The 21,788-nt window shown below is 41.4% G+C and overlaps 2 gene segments (V, D, J or C); both read left to right on the top strand.

Moving 5' to 3' along the window:
- Window positions 1-3,028: 3,028 nt before the first annotated feature.
- Window positions 3,029-3,773, top strand: LOC101841361. The segment is given in 2 exon segments: window positions 3,029-3,168; window positions 3,364-3,773. Coding segments are annotated over 2 exon segments (459 nt in total).
- A 14,749-nt stretch (window positions 3,774-18,522) lies between these two features.
- Window positions 18,523-19,043, top strand: LOC121136540. The segment is given in 2 exon segments: window positions 18,523-18,579; window positions 18,715-19,043. Coding segments are annotated over 2 exon segments (378 nt in total).
- Window positions 19,044-21,788: the final 2,745 nt, after the last annotated feature.

Genomic DNA, 21,788 nt, shown 5'->3' with positions numbered 1-21,788 from the left:
TTTTTGGTTTATTTTGTTTTCCAATTCTTGCATTTTTTGGTTTGTTTTTTTTTCCATTTCTTGCATTTTTTGGTTTGTTTTTTCTTCCATTTCTTTGAGGGATTTTCCAATATCCTCTTTTAGGGCCTCTATCATTTTCATGAAAGTGCTTTTAAGGTCGTTCTCTTCTGCTTCCTTCGCATTGGAATGTAGGGGTCTTGCTGGCGTGGAGTCTCTAGAATCTGGCGGTGTCATATTTGTTTTTCTGTTGCTGACTGTGTTTTTGTATTGTCTCTTTCCCATCTCTTCTTCTAGTGGGTGCAGAAAGAGCCCCTTACTGGTCTGGGGAACAGAGTTCCCTTTTGGTGGGTGCTAGCAAGTCCAATAATCTGGTGGTTCTTCTATACCTTATCCAAATGCTGGTCCATGGGTGGAGAAGAAGAACAGGAATCTGGGGCGCTTAGCCTCCTACCTGGTCCCCTGGACCCTATGCTGGGTCCTGTTGTACCTAATCCGGAACAGCTACTCCCCTGGTTTCCCTGGCTCCTCTAGTTTCCTGGTCTCGTTGGTGGGAGAGAAGATCTGGAGTCTGGGGTGCTTGGCTCCCGCCGTGATTTGGACCTCTGTGTAGTTCCCAGGCGATCTGCAGGCACTGGAACACAGGCCGGGAAGCAGGCCTGCTTACCTGATGCTGCCGGAGGGACAGCTACTTCCCTGGACTTCCAGGCTCCTCTAGTTTCCTGGTCTCATTGGTGGGAGAGAAGATCTGGAGTCTGGGGTGCTTGGCTCCCTCCGGGATTGGGAGCTCTGTGCAGTTCCCAGGGGATCTGCAGGCACTGGAACACAGGCCAGGAAGCCGGCCTGTTTACCTGATGCTGCCGGAGGAACAGCTGCTTCCCTGTACTCCCAGCCTCCTCTCATTTCCTGGAATCGTTGGTGGGAGAGAAGATCTGGAGTCTGGGGTGCTTGGCTCCCGCCGTGATTGGGAGCTCTGTGTAGTTCCCAGGCGATCTGCAGGCACTGGAACACAGGCCGGGAAGCAGGCCTGTTTACCTGATGCTGCCGGAGGGACAGCTACTTCCCTGGACTCCCCGGGGTCATAACTTCTATTACGTCCTTCATATCCTTGTTAAGTTTCTGTCTTGTGGTCCTGTCTAGGGTGAGAGTGGGGTGTTGAAGTCTCCCACTACAAGTGTATGAGGTTTTATATGTGTTTTGAGTTTTAGTAATGTTTCTTTTATTTCCGGTTTCGGGTCTTGAAGTGTTTGAATTGTTTCCTTCTTCTGTTTGATTGTTTTTTCTTGGCTTTCTTTTAGAGATTTGTTGATTTCTTGCATTTTTTGGTTTGTTTTTCTTCTTCTCTTTCTTCAATGGATTTCCTCATATCTTCTTTGAGGGCCTCTATCGTTTTCATGAGGTTGTTTTGAAGGTCATTCTTTTCTCTTTCATCTGTGTTGGAATGTTCAAGGGTTGGTGGTGTAGTCTCTAGACTCTGGTGGTATCATATTGGTTTTTCTGTTGTTAACTTTGTTTTTATATTGCTGTCTTCCCATCCCTTCTTTCAGTGGGAGCTGGTGGGGTCTCTCCTTCTCCTGGTGGGTATGGGTCTAAGGTTCTCTTCTGGGTACTTTCAAGCAGGTCCAATCCCCCGATGCATCTCAGGGGGCACGTGAGTCTGAGACACTTTTAAGCACAAGACAGAGGCCAGAGGGGATTGACCACTCAAGTTTAGGGAGGGCACCAGAGGGGACTGAAGACTGATGTTTGGCCAGAATCAGGGTCATCCTTTCTGGTGGGGCAGGTCCAGTCTAGGTGCAGATATCAAATACTACCAGGAACTTTGGAATCAGTAGATTAATGACAAATATTTTTGAGAGATTGTCTGCACGCATAGATTAGACTGGCCTAGAACAAGTCACATACCTCAGGCTGGCCTCAACCTCAGGATATTCCTATTTCTGTTCTTCTAGTTTTGGGATTGCAAATGTGAATCTTGACTCATTGCCATATTTTATTTATATATTCATTTATTTTTCTGTTTCTTGTACTTTATACATAATACTGTGTTTCTAATTTATTTCTTCTACATACTTTCAGAGATAAGTAAACTGAAGTCCACACAGGTTCTGTGATTTTCCAGATTGCTATTGGTTATCATTCATACTCAAACATATTTTTCTTTATATGACAACCATCTCTGATGTTGAGATCTATTGTTCTCTGTAAAACTGTTAGTTGATTAGGGATGGTTGTGCCCCCTCTGGGACAGTCTTTTCCTGTTTAGTATGTCAGCAAGATCATCTTAACATAGTTTCAATACTGCTAATTTCTATATTACTTTAGAATATGCATTTCTGGATTAAACACTTTTTGACAGTTTTGGTCTACATACATAACTTCTTGAAGAAATCTTGTTTTTCATTCCATCAATTTAAAGCCTTCTTTCTGTTTCCTGGAGTTGTAATGAGTATGTATACTTGTCAGGTTCTGTTATGTTTACCTTTGCATTAAGATTACAGTTCCCGTGATCTCAGGTTTAAATTAATGCCCCCAGAGTCCCCAAATAGTGAATATGGGTTTTTCCTTGCATCTGTATTCCATGTTTGGCCCAGAATCTGCAGCCCAATTATCTGAGGCACTGTTCATTTTCCTTAGTATTAAGAGTGGGTTTGGAGGTGGGAGATAATGAGAAAAATTTGCATGAATTCTCTCTTTTTTGGCATGCCTCTTTTCTTCTGTACATCCTACCTTTTTGTTGCACTTTTTCTTAACTCTACATTACCTAATATGTTGTAGTAATTCGGTTGAACATGTTTCTCTAGCACTGTCAATGTTTCTGCAAAGGTCACCTGATTTACATATGTCCTGTATTTTAATCAAAGGTTATATTAGGGAATCTAGTAGATATCTGTTGCCTAGTTGGAAGACAACATCTTCCAGTGATACCTCATGCTTTCTGTGATGGTACATTTGCCTGATGATTAACCCCAGTCACCCTCACAGCTACTGCTCAGGCACCACCTTTTGTATTTGCTGACTGCTTTGCATGTGCCCCTCCAACCAAGCCCAGCTTCTTGCAGTTTATAAGTCAGGCCTGGATAGTGAGAACTGAGCATCATCAGACAGACAGGGGAAGCAATATGGAGTCACACACCCGGGTCCTCATGTCTCTTCTGCTCTGGATATCTGGTGAGAAAAGTATTAGAATGTTTTTCAGAGTCACTTCTTTGTATATAAGAAATTTACAATGTGTTCCAGGGTGTAATATTTTTTATGCCTTAGTACTTTGGCAACATGGCACTACAAGGACATTAAATGACAAATTTATATGTATTAAATTCTTTTTTAAATTTATACATGATTATTGGTTTTTCCTGACTGCAGGTGCCTGTGCAGATATTGTGATGACCCAGTCTCCTTCTTCCCTGGCTGTGTCAGTAGGAGAGAAGGTCCCCATCAGCTGCAAGTCCAGTCAGAGTCTTTTATCTGGTAGTACAAACTACTTGGCCTGGTACCAGCAGAAACCAGGGCAGTCTCCTAAACTGCTGATCTACCATGCATCCACTAGACACACTGGTATCCCTGATCGCTTCATAGGCAGTGGGTCTGGGACAGATTTCACTCTCACCATCAGCAGTGTCCAGGCGGAAGACATGGCAGATTATTTCTGTCAGAATTATTATAGTACTCCTCTCACAGTGCTTCAGCCTGTATCAAAAACCTCCCCTGAGAGTCTCAGCAGTTGCTTGCACCACACACAGCCCTGGGCCTGCACACTTCCCTCTTCTGCCTGAGAGTATGGACTCTCATGAAACACTCATGAAAATGTTTGCAGAGCCCAGAGAAAATAATGGGTTCAATTTCTCATGTCTTTTGGTATGAAACACTTTAATACAAAAGTGCAAAAAGAACTCAGCATTATCCTTCTATTCCTTCTGTAACAAATACAAACTATTGCTTGAACATGAGGGATTTATCTTTCTATAGTTCTGGATTCTGGTGTCTCACAGAAGCTACTATGGTCTGAAGTGATGTTGATGGCCAATTATATTTCGACTTGGAAGCTCTAGGAAAATGTGTTTCCTGCTTTTTCTAGACCCTTGGATTGCTTTCTTAGTTACCGGTGACCATTTTCTAAGACTTTTATTTTACTTTTCATTAATTTTTAAATTTTTATTACACTTTAGATAGTTACACCTCCATCTTTGTGTAACTGTTTGCATCCTTCTAAGAACACATGTGATGCTTCATGTTTTAGGAGTTCAGAATACTTTAAGTTGTTTGTCAGTGCCAATAGACCTGGCTCTGTTCCATCTTGACATACAGTCAGAGAGTGTGAGCCTATTGTGGATGCTTCAAGGTTGAACCACAGAATGCTTATTTTGTGTCTTGCCTTAACATCAGGATATCTGGACTAACTTGTAGTTAATGAATGTCTCACCTTGAAAACAGGATATTTGGTTTAGGGTGTGGTTACTTGATGTTTTGGGTATTGAGAAGGTAAATACACTTACTTGTTTCTTGTATCTTGGTAATGAAGTCTTTTGCTGTCCCCTATTGTTTGGGGTTTATAAGAGCTTTGAGTCATAATCTTGGGACTGATCCTGGTGTTCATTGTGTGCCGTCCTAACTCTATCTCTTGTGTCTTGCTTATTTCTTTCCACAATCCACATGCCTCCTTCCAAGAAGGGTCCAAACTAACCAGCATGGATTGACAGTTGACCCCTCAGTGTGTACCCACACAGATGCCCCTGAAAGCAAGGTTACTGCAGCTGGCACCCCAGATGCTAGGGCTTGGACATAGAGAGTGAAGTGATGGATGCTGGTATATGAGAAAGATGAAATGTGAGTGCTCAGAGAAATGTGAAGTGTGGTCAGAAAACTCTGAAATTAAAAATGTGTATAACTGGAGAAACAGAAAAAGAGTAGTCAGGGTTTCTCTGTGCTGCTTTTGAGGCTGTTCTGGAACTTGCTCTGTAGACCAGGCTGGCCTCCAACTCACAGAGATCTGCTTACCTTTGCCTCCAGGGTGTTGGGATTAAAGGCATGCACCACCAATATCTAGTATACTTGGGTATGTTTTAAGTCCATAGGAACTTGTGTAACGCTGTAGCAAGTCCAGAAATTTTTAGAATTTTTTGATTTTGTAAATCTTCCTCCCTCACACTGGAGCTATCTCTGGGCTGTACTGGGAATCAGGGAAGTGAAGTTGTGGCCTCCCCCTGACCCTCTCAGTAAGCCTGGCCAGCTGTTGCTCAAACCTGGACCCTGTGCCTGTCCTAAGTACTTGGGTGGCACCTTCCCTCCTTCCCTGGCTATGTCTGGCCCATGCTACCACCATACCTCAGAGCCAGGAGCAGAGGAGACTGGAAAGTTTGGTGGGTTGCCCCTCCCATGACTGCTATTTGAAGCCAGTCTGTGGGGAGTGTCAGGAGGCAGCATGGCCCTTGATCCCAGGGAGTCTGTATGGGTGGTTCAATATCATTTAGCAGAGGAGAGGGTGCAGGGTGCCCAACAGTTAGTTTAGGAACAGCTGGGTAATGGTCATATCATGCCTTCTAGTTCCCCCTGGAATTCTTGATTTTTAATGGTTGGGGAGAGGTCTGGAGAATGGAGATCAATGAAGGATTTGGCAGGAGGTAATGAGACCATTAGCTGCCATTCCATTTAGCCCTGTCCAGCCAGGTATCTGTGAAAATGCTAATGCTGCCTGTCATCTAGTGGGAGCTTTACAAGCTGAATTAGAGAAGATAGCTTACAAATTTTTAATGATTTTTCAAAAATTATTGGGAGATATTCAGTGGCTACAGCCCTATTAAAATTGTGTAATGGGAATCTTGGGTCCCTTAGTGAAATTCTTAAGGGCCGTTTTGTTGCTAGTTCCCCTAGACAATTCACAGCACCTGTAAACAAGTGATAGTTCAAATGGAGAATACAATTAATGTGCCCATGGAGATTTGAAAACACAAGATCAAAAAAAGTAAATAAGGGGGAATTATACCCTCAGTCTGTGTTGTAAAGGACCCAATCATGTTTAATGTGGGTCAAGGGCATGTTTGTGGTTTTTTTCCCACAGGAAAAAATGAAGCTTGGTTCAGTGTGTAGAGCTGATGGATGCCAGACCCCATGATATCATTACTGCTGAGGGCTTCCCAGATGATTTCCAGTGTGATCTGCCAAACCTATATTCCTGATCCTCTGATGTCATCATTATGCAGACCTATAAAGGAAGGAGATTATGATGACAGCTAATTATTCTCACTTTCTTTAATTTCTTTAACTTTTTATACATGTTACTCTCAGTTTCCTTTCCTTTCCCTCCTCCCCTGTCCCCATTCCTCCCAACCCCTATCCCACTCCATCTTCCTTTAGCTCCCCAGGGAGGGTAAGGCCTTACATGAGGGATTTTCAGAGTCTGTCATATAATCCCAGGCAGGGCCTAGGTGCTCCTCTGTGTGTACAGGCTGAGAGAGCATCCCTCCATGTGGAATGGGCTTCCAGAGTCCATATTTATGCCAGGAATAAATAGTGATGTACTCTCACTAAAGGAGACCAAGGGGATAAAAATTGTAAAATAAGAAGTCAAATTTTCACTATTTGAAAATGATATGATAGTCTATGTAAACGACCCCAGGAATTCTACCAATTAAATCCTGCAGCCTATAAGCACTGTAAGCCAAGCTGCAGAATACAAAATTAACTCAGAAAAATCAGTAGCCCTACTATATACATACAATAAAGTGGATGAGAAAGAAATCAGACAAACATCACCATTTACAACAGCCACCAACAACATAATATACCTTGGAGTAATTCTAAACAAACCAGTGAAAGACCTGTATAACTGAGCTTTGAGTCTTCAAATAAAGGAATTTAAGAAGATACTAGAAAATGGAAAGGTCTCCCATGCTCTTGGATAGATAGGATCAACATAGTAAAACTGGTAAAAGCAATATATAGAGTCAATGCAATCCCTATCAATAAATGACCAAAATGATTCACAGACATTGAAAGGACAATCCTCAAATTTATATGGAAAACAAAAGATCCTGCATAGCCAAAACAACCCTAGACAATAAAGGAAATTCACGAGGCATCACCATCCATGACTTCAAGGTCTATTATAGAGCTATAGTTCTGAAAAACAGCTTGGTATTGGCACAAAAACAGACAGGTAGACCAATGGATTTTAATCAAAGACCCTGATATTAAACCACACATCTTTGAACACCTGATCTTTGACAAAGAAGCTAAAACTATACAATTGTAAAAAGGAAGCATCTTCAACAAAAGGTGCTGGAACAACTTAAGTTCAAATGGATCAAAGACCCCAACACCGACCCAGCCACATTGATCCTCTTAGAAGAGAAAGTGGGAACTACTCTTGAATGAATTGGTTTAGGAGACCACTTCCTAAACACAACACCAGTAGCACAGGACTGAGATCAACATGGGACCACCTGAAACTGAGAAACTTCTATTAGGCAAAAGGCACAGTCAACAAGACAAAAATACAGTTCACAGAATGGGAAAAGATATTCACCAACCCCACATCAGACAGAGAGCTGATCTCCAAAATTTACAAAGAACACAAGAATCAGGTCTCCAAAACACCAAAGGATCCAATTAAAATGAGGGGTACAGAACTAAATAAATAATTCTCAGTAGAGGAGTCTAAAATGGTTGAGAGACACTTGAGAAAGTGCTCAACATACATAGCAGTCAGGGAAATGAAAATGAAATCAACTCAGAGATTCCATCAAACTCCTGTCAGAATGGCTAAAATCAAAACTACTGACAACAATTTATGCTGGAGAGGATATAGAGAAAGGGGAATATTCCTTCAGTGCTGGTGGGAATGCCAACTTTTGCAGCCATTGTGGAAATCAGTATGGAGATGCCTCAGGAAAATGTAAATTAGCCTACCACAATATCCAGCAATTCCACTCTTAGGCATATACCCAAAAGATGTGCATTCATACAATAAGGATACCTGCCCAACTGTGTTCTTGGCAGCATTTTTGTAATAGTCAGAACCTGGAAGCTTGAAACTTGCAGGAAATAGATGGCACTCAAAGAAACCATCCTGAGTGAGGTAACCCAGTCACAAAAAGAAAGCATGGTATGTACTCACACATATATGGATTTTAGACATGGAGCAGGGGATTGCCAGCCTTCAATCCCACCACCAGAGTGTCTGGGAAGCAGGGAAGGACCATAAGAGAGATATGCATGGTAACCTGGAGAAGGGTTATGGGAGAAGAATTCCTAATTGGATTGGGAGCAGGGAGGAGGGGAGAGGAGAGTGATTTGGGAGAAAGATATGGGGAGAAGAGGGGAAAGGAGGACATGGGAGAGCAGGAAGGTTGAACCAGGGAAAGAGTAGAGGAGAGAAGGATGAGAATTCCATAATAGAGGGAGCCATTATAAGTTGGAGGAGAAATCTGGCATTAGTGAGATCTTCACACATCTACAAAATGTCACCAACTGACATTAAGGCTACCTTAAATGCCCTCCCCTGATAATGAGATAGACAACTACCTTCTTATACCATCCTAGAAACCTCATTGAGTGGCTGACTGAAGCAGAGGCAGATACCCACAGCTAAAAACTGAACTGAACTCCTGGAACCCAGTTGCACAGAGGAGTGTTGAGCAAAGGAATCAAGACCACACTGACGAAACCCAGAGAGGCAGCTGATCTAAACAAGGGGGAACTCATGGACCCCAGAATGATGAATGAAAGACCAGACTGGGACTGATCCAGACACACAAAAAAACCTAAACTGGGTGTCAGAGAATAGGCCTCACAATTTATGGGACCTTAGAGTGGTCTTATTGCTCTAGCACGAACTTCAAGAACAATATTGAAGAGATATGGAGAGAGTGGACAGCCTTGTATTATTCCTGATTTCAGAGGAATCTCATTGAGTTTCTCTCCATTTAGGGTGGTGTTGGCTGTTGGTTTGCTGTATATAGCTTTTATTATGTTTAAGTATGTCCCTGTTATCCCAGATCTCTCCAAGACCTTTATCATGAAGGGGTGTTGGATTCTGTCAAAGGCTTTTTCTGCATCTGGTGAGATGATCATGTGATTTTTGTTTCTCAGTTTGTTTCTATCATGGATTACATCGATGGATTTTCATATGTTGAACCATACCTGCATCCCTGGGATGAAGCCTACTTGATCATGGTATATGATTTGTCTGACATTTTCTTGGATCTGTTTTGCGAGTATTTTATTGAGTATTTTGTGTCAATGTTCATGAAGGATATTGGTCTGTAATTCCCTATCTTGGGTGTGTCTTTGTGTGGTTTTGGATACTAAGGTAATTGTAGCCTCCTGCAGGTGATTTACTGCTTAGCTTCTGATCTGCATCCTTGTGTCCATCACAGATGCTCATCTGTCTCAAACTCATTAGCTTTTCTTTTCTTTTTATTTTTAAATTTAAATTAGAGAAAAGGTTGCTTAACATGTCAATTCCACGTCACTATCCCTTTCCCTCCCACCCTCCCACGTTTTGGAGACTGTTCCAGCCTTGCCTCGAACTCATAGAGATCCGCTTGCCTCTGCCTCCCAAGTTCTGGGATTAAAGGCATGTGCCACCATCGCCGGGCTTCAAGTATGCAGTGTTAATCTAGAGCCCTGAATCCAAACAAAGGACACCTTTAGTGTGCCTCTGAGAGGATGAATTACCTGAGGTACTGGTTGACTTGTCTTAGAAATTTTCACCTAGTGTGGATGAGGATGACTTCTAAAGACCACTGATTAGTCACGTCTTACTTTGTCTCTAGTGGCCATTTAGTTGTTAGTCACAGCCTAGATAGTGTGGTTGTCAATGGGACTTTTGGAGAAGATGAACAATTGTTACATGGATATTCCTTTATGTTTTGACTCATTGCTTGTGTCAACCTTTCATATTTGTTACTGACTGGGAGTCCCTCCATTCAAGAAAGTGGGGACACTTAAAATTACCTGTACCAATTATTCTCTCTCTAATTATTCTCCATTTTAACTTGATTTTTTACGTTGGTCACTGCTATAGGCATCTGCAGCTGCTTCCTCATAGATCCTTGGCTGGCTTCTCCTCCACATTATGCACCACCATTTCCTAGCATATTATACAGACAGGACAGTTTGTAGGTCAAAAGATTTCTGTCTGGGTTGGTGTCTCAGGGTATTTTTGTGTTTAATTTTTTTATTTTTTTATTTTTAAACATAAATTTAAATTAGAAACAAGGTTGCTTCACATGTCATTGCCATGTCCCTCTCCCTTGCCCTCCCATCCTCCCACACCCTCCCACCAACCTCCCAATATCCCCTAACTTACCAAAGGAGGGTGAGGCACTCCACGGGGGTGTCCATAGTCTGTCATTTCATCCAGGGAAGGACCTAGACCCTCACCCAAGAGTCCAGGGTGAGAGTGCATCTCTCATTGTTGGATGGGAGCCCAAAGTCCATTTGCATACCCAGGATAAATACTGGTCAACTAACCAAGGCTCAATGGATTTCCTAGGCCTCCTCACTGACACCCACATTCAGGGGTTCTTGATCAGTCCCATGCTGGATTCCCAGGCATCAGTTTGTGATTCAAGAGCTAACCCTTGTCAGGTCAGCTGTTTCTGGGGGTTAAACCAGCCCAGTCTTAACCACTTTGCTCATCAGTCCTCCCTGTCTGCCACTGGATTCCTTGAGTTCAGCTCAGTGCTTAGCCGTGGGAGTCTGCCTCTACTTCCATCAGCCACTGAATGAAGGTGCTGTTTCCCAGACACTCTGGCCATGGGCTTGTAGGCTGGCACTCCCCAGATCTATATGTAAAATCCATATATGAGAGAGTACATGCCATGTTTCTCTTTTTGTGACTGGATTACCTCACTCAGGATCGTTTCTTCTAGTGCCATCCATTTGTCTGCAAATTTCAGGATTCCAATTTTTTTTCTGCTGAATAGTACATCATTTTGTAAATGTACCACATTTTCTGTATCCACTCTTCGGTTGAGGGGCATCTAGGGTGCTTCCACATTCTGGCTATTACAAATAATGCAGCTATGAACATAGAGGAACAGACATCCTTGTTGTATGAACGGGCATCTTTTGGATATATGCCTAAGAGTGGAGTTGCTGGGTCTTGTGGTAGGTTTATTCCCATTTTTCTAAGGAATATCCATACTGATTTCCAAAGTGGCTGTACAAGTTGGCACTCCCACAAGCATTGGAGGCATGTTTCCCTTTTACCACCACCTCCCCAGCATAAATCGTCCTTGGTGTTTTTGATTTTAGCCATTCTGACAGGAGTGAGATGGTATCTCAGTGTTGTTTTTATTTGCAATTCCCTGATGGCTACGTTTGTTGAGCACTTTCTCAAGTGCCTCTTAGCCATTTTAGACTCCTCTATTGAGAATTCTCTATTTAGTTCTGCAGCCCACTTTTTAATTGGATCCTTTGTTGTTTTGGAGAATTGCTTCTTGAGTTCTTTGTAAATTTTGGAGATCAGCCCTCTGTTAGATGTGAGTTTAGTGAATATCTTTTCCCATTCTGGTGGCTGCCTTTTTGTCTTGTGGACTGTGTTCTTTGCCTTACAAAAGCTTCACAGTTTCAGGAGGTCCCATTTATTAAGTTTTAGTAATATTTGTTTTACGAAGGTGTATGCCTTTGTATTTGGGGAACTGAAACTTCATCTTGGTGGATTTCACCTGTGATGAGTATGTAATATCCTCCTTCTTCCCTTTTGATTGATGATATTTTAAAGTCTAATTTGTTAGATATTAGGATTGGTAGCCCTTCTTGTTTCTTGGTTCCATTTGATTGGAAAATCTTTTCCCAACCTTTAACTCTCAGGTAATATCTGTCTTTGAGGTTGAGGTATGTTTCTTGAATGCAGTAGAAGGATAGGTTCTGTCTTCAGATCCATTCTGTTAGCCTGTGTCTTTTTATGGGAGAGTTAAGACCATTAATGTTAAGGGATATTAATGACCATTGATTGCTCATTCTTCTTTGATTTGGAATGGTTGTTATTGTTGGAATTATGTGTGGAATTCCACCCCTTTTTTCTTTTGGATGTTGGTAAATTAGGATTATCTATTGCCTATGTTTTTCTGATTGTAGTTAACTTCCTTGGGTTGGAGTTTTCCTTCAAGAAGTTTCTGTAGGGCTGGGTTAGTGGATATGTATTGCTTGAATCTAGTTTTGTTCAGGAATATCTTTTTTTCTCCAGCTATAGTGATTGAGAGCTTTGCTGGGTATAGTAGTCTGGGCTGGCATCCATGGTCTCTTAGTATGGGTAGAATATCTATCCAGGACCTTCTGGCTTTCAGAGTTTCCACGGAGAAGTCAGGTGTAATTCTGATAGGTTTAATTTTATATGTTACTTGGCTTTTTTCCTTAGCGCTCTTAATATTCTTTCATTGTTCTGTATATTTGGGGTTTTGATTATTATGTGGCAAGGGGACTTTTTTGTGATCCACTGTATTTGGTGCTTTGTTAGCTTCTTGTACCTTTATTGGCATGTCTTTTCTTAGGTTGGGAAAGTTTTCTTCTGTGATTTTGTTGAATATGTTTTCTGCCCCTTTGAGGTCATGTTCTTAAGATTTTCTTTGGATGATAAATCCATTTCTCTTAGTGTATCTTCAACACCTGAGATTCTCTCTTCCATCTCTTGTATTCTGCTGGTGTGCTTGTATTTGTAGTTCCTGACAGTTTGCCCAGCTTTTCTATTTCCAGCCTTTCTTCAGTTTGTGTTTTTTTATTGCCTCTATTTCAGTTTTCAACTCTTGTACTGTTTGAATTGTTTCTTGCAATTTTCAATTTATCTATTCAGCCATTTGTTGCATTTTATGAATTTTTTGGTTTTTTTTCTTCCATCTTGCAATTTTTGGTTTGCTTTTTCTTCCAGTTCTTGTATTTTTTGGTTTGTTTTTTCTTCCATTTCTTTCATTTTTTGGTTTGTTTTGTCTTCCATTTCTTTGAGGGATTTTCCTACATCCTCTTTTAGGGCCTCTATCATTTTCATGAAGTTGTTTTTAAGGTCATTCTCTTCTGCTTCATTTGCTTTGGAATGTTGGAGTCTTGCTGGTGTGGAGTCTCTAGAATCTGGCAGTGTCATATTTGTTTTTCTGTTGACGAGTGTGTTTTTGTTTTGTCTCTTTTCCATCTCTTCTTCTAGTGGGTGGAGAAAGAGTCCCTTACTTGTCTGGTGATTAGGGGCCCAGCTTTCCCTTTTGGTGTGTGAAAGCACGTCCAATACTCTGGTAAATCTTCTATTACTCATCCTAGTTCTGGTCCCATGGGTGGAGAAGAAGCCCAGGAATCTGTGGTGCATAGTCTCCCACCTATTCCCCTGGTCCTGTTGGTGGAAGGGCAGACCTGGGATCTGGGGTATTTGGCTCCCGCCAGGATGGGAAGCTATCTGGCAGTCCTCAGGCTATCCCCAGGCACTGGAATGCAGGCCTGGATACAGGGCCTGTTTTACTTGGTACTGCCACTGGACCTGCTGGCCCCTGGTCTCAATGGTGGAAGAGAAGACCTGGGTTCTGGGGTGCTTGGCTGCTGCTGGCATGGGAAGCTCTATGGCAATTCCCAGGCAATCCCCAGGCACTGGAATCTCAGTTAGGGTTTTTATTGTTGTGAAACGATGCCATGGCCATGCCAGCTCTTATAAAGATTATATTTAATTTGAGTGGCTTTCTTACAATTTCAGATGTTCCGTCCATATCATCCTAACCAGGAGCATGGCTGTGTGCAGGCAGAAATATTTGAAAGTTGACTGAAAGTGAAAGTGAGTGAAATTTGAGCAAAAGAGACTATAAAGGCTCTTCCAACAGTGACACAATTCCTCCAATAAGGCCACACTTCTTTTTTTCCCCATATTTTTATTTAACTTTGTACGCATGTCACTTTCTGTTCCCTCTCCCTCCTCTCCTCCTCCACCCCACAATCCTTCCAACCTCTCACCCCTACTGAATCCTCCCTGCCCTCCCCAGGGAGGGCAAGGGCCTCCATGAGGGATTTCCAGAGTCCATCACATCATCCCAGGAATGTTCCAGGTTCTACCCAGTGTGTCCAGGCTGAGAGAGCATCCCTACACGTGGCATGTGCTCCCAGAGTCCCTCTGTATGCCTCTGTATTTACTGTTCCACTCTGCAAGGTCCCACAGATTGCCAAGGCCTCCTCTCTGTCACCAAGGTTCGGTGGGAGGATGTCTGGATCAGTCCCATGCTGGCCCGCCAATCATCAGTCTGGGGTCCATGTGATGCCCCTTGTTTAGGTCAGCTGCCCCTGTGGGCCTCACCAGTTTGATCCTGATCCCCTTGGTCATCACTCCTCTTTGCAAGTGGATTCCAGGAGTTCAATTCGGTTCACAGCTGTGGGTGTCTGCCTTGGTCTTAATCAGACACTGGATGAGAGTTCTAGGATGCCATATAAGGAAGGCAGTCATTGTTCTCGCCATCATGGGAAGGCATATTAAGGTAGCCTTAATTCCAGTTGGTGTCATTCCTGCGGTTAAAGCCCACACTTCTTATAGTGCCACTTCCTTTCGGGGGTCATTTTCTTTCAATCCACCACATTTTGTCGCCTGCTAAGTACCTTCCCACATCAAAGAGAATAGAACTTAAGTGTGAGGGTTGTGTAGGCACCAGCCTGAATTCTTCATGTTCAATGTGTTCTGTCTGTTTTATCCTCCATAATGGACTCCCACAGTCAGTTTTCAGAGAGCAAACTTTTGTCTTACCAACAGCCTACATTGTTTGTGAATTTTCAAGGGGCTCTTCTTGTCCAGGAACTCCATTGAAAGCAACTTATTCCTGCCACTGGAAGATTCATTTGACTACAAGAGATGGCCAGTGGAGACTTGTATCCTCTATTGCTAGGAGCCCTCACTGGGATCACATTCATAGCTTGCAGGAAGTTTCTACAATTCTAGGCTTCCACACAACCCCTAAATGCCCACTCCCATTACAGCCATCTCTCCTTGTACTATTCCCTCCATTCTGTCTCCCCAGTAATTGCCTCCCCCATTTCTGAACCACCCTTGGTCCACCTCTAAGTCTTTTCTATATCCCCCATACTGGGAGATCCCTGATATCCTCCACCCCTCCTCTTTACCTATAATCTCTGGGTCTACAGATTACAGTTTGGTCATAATTTACTCAACAGCTAGTATCCCCTTATAAGGGAATTTATACCATATTTACCTTTCTGGTTCTGAAACCTCAGTCAGGGTTTTTCTTTTTCCATTTATTTGTTGATCTTTGCCACTCTGCCTGTGGTAAGATGAAATCTCAAAGTTGTTTTGATTTGCACTTCTCTAATTGCTAGAAATGGTAACATTTAAAGATATTCCTTAGTCATTTTTATTTTTACTTTTGAGAACACTCTGTTCATATCACAAAGCTAATTTTTGACTGAGCTATTTGGGTTTGCTTGTTGTATTTTTTACTCTTTGTTCTTTGAGCTCTTTATTTTCCCTATATTTTAATTCTCTGTTAGAGATCTACCTGTCTCTACCTCCTGAGTGCTGGGATTAGAGACATGTGCCACCACCTGGATAAGCTTCAGGCTTTTAATTTAGGCCTTTGATGCATTTGAAGTTACTTTTGTGAAAGGTGATAGATATGGGTCATTCTTACACACACACACACACACACACACACACACTGAGGAGAAAGATGGCAAAAATTTGAGCTTTAGGAGTTTGTCAAGTTGACTGAAAATTAATTTGTTTTACTCATCTTATTTTTTAGAGATCTTGCCTAAATTTTTTTAACTTCAAAAATATGACATCTTGTCAAATAAAAATATAAGTAAGCTGTATTACAATATATAAAGTCACATGCAACTAATAGGCCAATTATTATAGTCATAATATTTTTCAAGTCTTTATTACCTATTTTTTTCTTGCTTCTTGAGTTCTTTTTTTATTTTATTTTCCAGTTTAAATTTAGATAAGAAACGAGGTTGCTTCACAAGTCAGTTCCAAGTTCCTCTCCCATTCCCTCCCCTCCTCCCGTGCCCTCCCCCCAACCCCCCCATTATCCCCTCATTCCCCCAGGGAGGGTGAGGCCCTCCATGGGGGTGTCCATAGTCTGTCATTTCATATAGGGCAGGGCCTAGACCCTTCCCCAAGTGTTCAGGGTGAGAGTGCACCTCACATTGTTCTATGGGTGTCCAAAGTCCGTGTGTATACTTGGGATGGGTACTGATCTGTTCCCAAGGCTCAATAGATTCCCTAGGCCTTCTCACTGACACCCAGATTCAGGGGGTCTTGATCAGTCCCATGCTGGATTCCCAGGCTGATGCCTGGGATCCAAGAGTTAACCTTTGTCTGGTCAGCTGTTTCTGGGGGTGAAACCAGCCCAGTCTTAATCCCTTTGATCATCAGTCCTCCCTCTCTGTTACTGGCTTTCTTGAATTCAGCTCAGTACTTAACCAAGGGAGTCTGCCTCCACTCTTAGGCATATATCCAAAATATGCCCATTCATACAACAAAGATGTCTGTTCCATTATGTTCATAGCAGCTTTATTTGTAATAGCCAGTACTTGGAAGCAACCTAGATGTCCCTCACTCGAAGAGTGGATAGAGAAAATGTGGTACATCTACACAATGGAGTACTATTCAGCAGAAAAAAATAATGGAATCATGAGATTCGCAGGCAAATGGATGACACTAGAAGAAACCATCCTGAGTGAGGTAACCCAGTCACAAAAAGAGAAACATGGCATGTACTCTCTCATATATGGATTTTAGACATAGATGTGGGTAGTGCCAGCCTACAATCCTATGTCCAGAGAGTCTGGGAAACAGAAACTTCATTTAGTGGCTGATTGAAGAAGAGGCAGACTCCCTTGGTTAAGTATTACTTATTTTTTGAGATTATAATGTACTTATGATATGTCTCCCTTTCCTCTTCTTGCTCCAAATCCTCCCATATACTCTTTTCAATCTTTTTCAAGTTAAAGGACTATTTTCCATTAGGGTTTGTTACATCTGTCTGTATATCTGTCTATCAATCATCTACATATCTATCTACCTATTGCTAAATACAACCTGCTTAGCCTGTGTAATGTAGCTTGTAAGTATGCTTTCAGTGCTGACGATTTGGTACTGGGTAATCAGTTGGTGTGCTTTTCCCTGGAGAAGATTCTTCCACACTCAGCATCACTTAGCTGTCTGTAGCTTCTTTGTATAGAGTCTTGGCCTGTGGTCTTTACCCCATTCCCTTTAGCACATCTATTGTTGCTGTCCTTGTCCAGCTAGTGTTTAGGCAGTCACATTCATGAGACTTTATAGGTGTAAATTTTGACCACACTCAGAAACACAGACTTTTAACAAACTTCCAGATCCTCTGGCTCCTTACAATTTTTCTGACCACACAGTCTTAGTTGAGGGAGTTCTTTTGTAGATGTATTCATTGGGATTAGACTTGGCAACTCTATAGTTTGATTGGCAGTTTTCTGTAATGGTTTTCATCAGTTGCAAAAAAAATTATACTGCTGAAAAACTTTTATGATGTTCCCCGCGTTTGTTCATGTTTATATAGTAGAATGTTTAACTAAAATTGTTTAACTAATTTCTATTTTCTTAGATAGCCTTTTAAGTTAATAGCTTTCGGTTTAATGTTTTCAAAACCAATCTAACATTAGTTTTTAATCTTTGGAGCACCAAATTTTGTGGCAAGAAAACTTAGCTTTCTCAGTTCTAACTTCTAGTGACAAGAACAGAAAAAGTGGCAGTTGGGTAACTAGATACACCCCACCCTTTGTATGTCCAGTGGGACAACTGCTCTGCCTTTAGGGTATCTTGTTGGCCTAATATTAGATTTTGGAGTAGTAAAGGGGGCAGGGGAAATCCTGCTTGTTCACAATTGTCTGCATTCCATACACATGTCTCTCATAGTCTCAGCTCCTGATGTCATTTATAGACTTGTCTTAATGGCCACTTAGTGTTGTCAATTCCCCATGAAACCAAAGAAAGCCATATTCTTTCACCATTGTGTAAGATCCACATGCTGTCTCTTCTTGCTAAGGATCACAATGTGAAATGCACTGTTATTTTAAAACGTTAGTATTATTGAAATTTCAAAAATGATTCTAAAATTCTCTTATTCTTTATACTAGAACATTCATGCAGTAATTCTTTTTGTCTTACTGTTTTTTGTTTAGATTTTCACTTTTTTGTTTTGAGTGAGAAAAGGAAAGAAAGAAAAGGAGAGGGATTATTAAGTTGGATGACTAGGGAGTTAGGAAGCATGTAGAAGGTGTAGGGACAGGGAAAACATGACCAGAATACATTATATAAAATTATTGTAAAGAAATGAAGTGAAGATTCAATAGGACAGTCACTATATTCCTTAGGACATATTTGAGCTACTCTGTAAATGGTTTTTCAACCTCAACTACCACTGAAACAACAGTAGGTTGTCCCTCCAAGTACTAGGTTTACTGAGCTGCTTTGCATGTTGCACCAGTAGCCAATGGTTCAGGCTGCTCAAAGCATCTTTTAAGGGCTGCTTGTTCATGTCTTAAGACTGAAAGCTCTAGTTCAGCTCTCAGAGATGAAGCCAGTTACTCTTTTGCTATTGGTGCTGCTGCTCTGGCTACCAGGTGAGTGGGTACAGGAAGTGTTGGGAGTGTGTATTGTTTCACATCCTTCTGGAATGTTGTTCACTGGAGTCACATGTATTACAGTGAGATGCTTCCTGTCCATTTACAATAGTAGTTTTGTGTTTATCATTCCAGGCTCCACTGGGGACACTGTTCTGACCCAGTCCCCAGCTTCTTTGTCTGTGTCTCTGGGACAAAAAGTCACCATCTTTTGCAAGTCCAGTGAGAGTGTCAATAAATTTGGCATAAATCTTATGCATTGGTATCAAAAGAAGCCAGGACAGCCTCCCAAACTCCTGATCTACACTGTATATAGCCTAGCATCTGGAATCCCTGCCAGGTTCAGTGGCGATGAGGTTGCATCTGACTTCACTCTCACCATCCACCCTGTGGAAGCTGATGATATTGCAACCTATTATTATCAGCAAGGATTAGACCGTCCTCCCACAGCCCTCTATGTCTAAGCAAAAACCTCCTGGTTTTGTTGTATAGTAAGACTCAGTTCCTCAGATATATTTCCCTTGAGGCACCTCAACTAGGGTCTGTGTAAGACTTGTTAGAAAAAGGATGGAATCTACAAAACAGAAAATTTTTATGCCCATGAGAGCTTTTGTTTTCCCTGACTACCTTATAATCAAATAATTTTGCTACTAATGAATGATGTCCCAGCTTACTATTTCTCAAACAATTTTTTCAGATTTAATATTTTTTACTTAGACAATTATTTAAAACTTAAAGGAAACTTTACCAAGCCATTTAAATAAAAATAATTTTAAATATTATACATTGTTAATTATCTGATTTCCAAATACTGCGTAATATTAGTAATCTATGTATTATTTGTTTTATTTTTGAGACGGGGTCTCACCACGAAGGTCTGGTGGTCTGGATTTCACTATATAGAAAGGCTGGCCTTGAACTCAGAAATTTTCCTATGTCTGCCTTATAAGACCTGGGATTAAAGAATGTTGAGCATTTCCTTAACTGTCTTTCACCATTTGAGATAGTTGTGTTGAGAATTCTCTTTTCAGATCTGTAACCCATTATTTAATTGGACTATGTGGTAGTTTGATGTCTAGTTTCTTGACTTCTTTGGATATTTTGGAGATCAGCCCTCTGTCAACTTTGGAGTTAATGAAGATCTTTCCTCATTCTGCAGGGAGCCATTATGACTTGTTGACCATGTTCTTTGCTTTACAGAAACTTCTCAGTTTCAGGAGGTGCTATTTATTAAATGCTGCTCTCAGTGTTTGTGATACTGGTGTTCTAATTAGGAAGTGGTCTACTGTGTCTGTGCATTCAAGGGTATATCCCACTTTCTCTTCTATGAGGTTCAGTGTAGTTGGAGGTCTTTGATTCATTTGGACCTGCGTTTTGTACATAGTGGTAGACATGGATCTATTTGCATTCTACTACATGTTGGCAACCAGTTATATAAGCACCATTTATTGAGTATGTATCCCTTTGTTTTATTAGAAATAAGCTTGCTTCCTGCTGGGCAGTGGTGGGGCAACCTTTAATCCCAGCACTTGGGAGGCAGAGGCAGGCGGATCTCTGTGAGTTCGAGTCTGGGCTGGACCGATAGCCTCCGAAACAATACAGAGAAACCCTGTCTCAAAAAAACAAAAAAAAGAAATAAGCTTGCTTCCCATGTAAATCCCGGTGCCCTCAGCCTCCCCTCCTCCCCTGCTACCCACCAAACCCTCATCAAATCCCCATTCTACTCCCTAGGCTGGTTTATTCTAGTGCCATCCATTTGTTTGCAAATTTCAAGATTCCATTGTTTTTTCCACTGATTAGTACTCCATTGTGTAATTGTACCAAATTTTTTTTCTATCTACTCTTCAGCCTATGGACATCTAGGTTGCTTCCAGGTTCTGACTATTACAAATAGTGCTGCAATAAACATAGCAAATCAGATGTCCTTGTTGTATGAATGTGCACCTTTTGGGTATATGCCTAAGAGTGGAATTGCTTGATCTTGTGGTAGACTGATTCCCATTTTCCTGAAGAATCTCCATACTGACTTCCATAGTGGCTGCATGATTTGGCACTCCCACCATGTGGAAGAGTGTTCCTCTTTCCCACATCCTCTCCAGCATAAATTGCCATTGCTGTTTTTGATTTTAACCATTCTGACAGGAGTAAGATGGTATCTCAGAGTTGTTTTGATTTGCACTTCCCTGATTGCTAGGAATGTTGAGCACTTTCTTAAGTGTCTGTCAGCCAATGTAGTCTCCTCTAATGAGAATTCTCTATTTAGTTCTGTAGACCACTTTTTAATTGGATCCTTTGGTGCTTTGGAGACTTGCTTCTTGAGCTCTGTGTAGATTTTGGAAATCAGCCCTCTGTCAGATGGGGGTTAGTGAAAAACTTTTACCATTCTGTGGGCTGCCTTTTTGTCTTGTTGGCTTGCCCTTTGCCTTGCAGAAGCTTCTCAGCTTCAGCAGGTCCCATTTATTAATTGTCAATCTCAGTGTCTATACTACTGATATTATGTTCAGGAAGCAGTCTCCTGTACCAATTTGTTCAAGGGTACTTCCCACTTTCTCTTCCAACAGGTTCAATGTGACGAGATTTATGTTGAGGTCTTTATTGCATTTGGACTTAAGTTTTGAGCATGGTGATAGACATGGGTCTATCTGTAGTCTTCTATATGCCAGCATCCTGTTATATCAGTGCCATTTGTTGAAGATGTTTTCTTTTTTCAGTGTATAATTTTAGCTTCTTTGTCAAAAACCAAGTGTTCATACGTGTTCATATCAGGGTTTTCTATTCAATTCCATTGGTCTACATGTTTATTTTTGTGCCACTACCAAGCTGTTTTCAGCACTATAACTTTATAGTAGTGATTGAAGTCAGGTATGGTGATGTCTCCGGATGTTGCCTTGTTGGATGGGGTAGTTTTGGCTATCCTGGGTCTTTTGTTTTTCCATATAACGTTGAGAATTTTTCTTTCAAGGTCTGTGAAGAATTGTGCTGGGATTTCAATGGGAATAGCACTGAAACTGTAGATTGCTTTTGGCAAGATTGCCATTTTTACTATGTTGATCCTACCTATCCAAGTGCATGGAAGATCTCTCCATTTTCTCTTTGTCTTCTTTAATTTCTTCTTTTAAAGACTTAAAGTTCTTGTGATACAGGTCTTACATTTGCTTGGTTAGCATTACCCCAAGATATTCTATGTTGTTTGTGGCAATTGTAAAGGG

The sequence above is a fragment of the Mesocricetus auratus genome, unplaced genomic scaffold, assembly GCF_017639785.1.
Source record: "Mesocricetus auratus isolate SY011 unplaced genomic scaffold, BCM_Maur_2.0 Super-Scaffold_100676, whole genome shotgun sequence".
Classification (NCBI taxonomy): Eukaryota; Metazoa; Chordata; class Mammalia; order Rodentia; family Cricetidae; genus Mesocricetus; species Mesocricetus auratus.
Note: the sequence above shows the minus strand (reverse complement) of the source record. Positions and strands in the feature narration are given on the sequence as shown.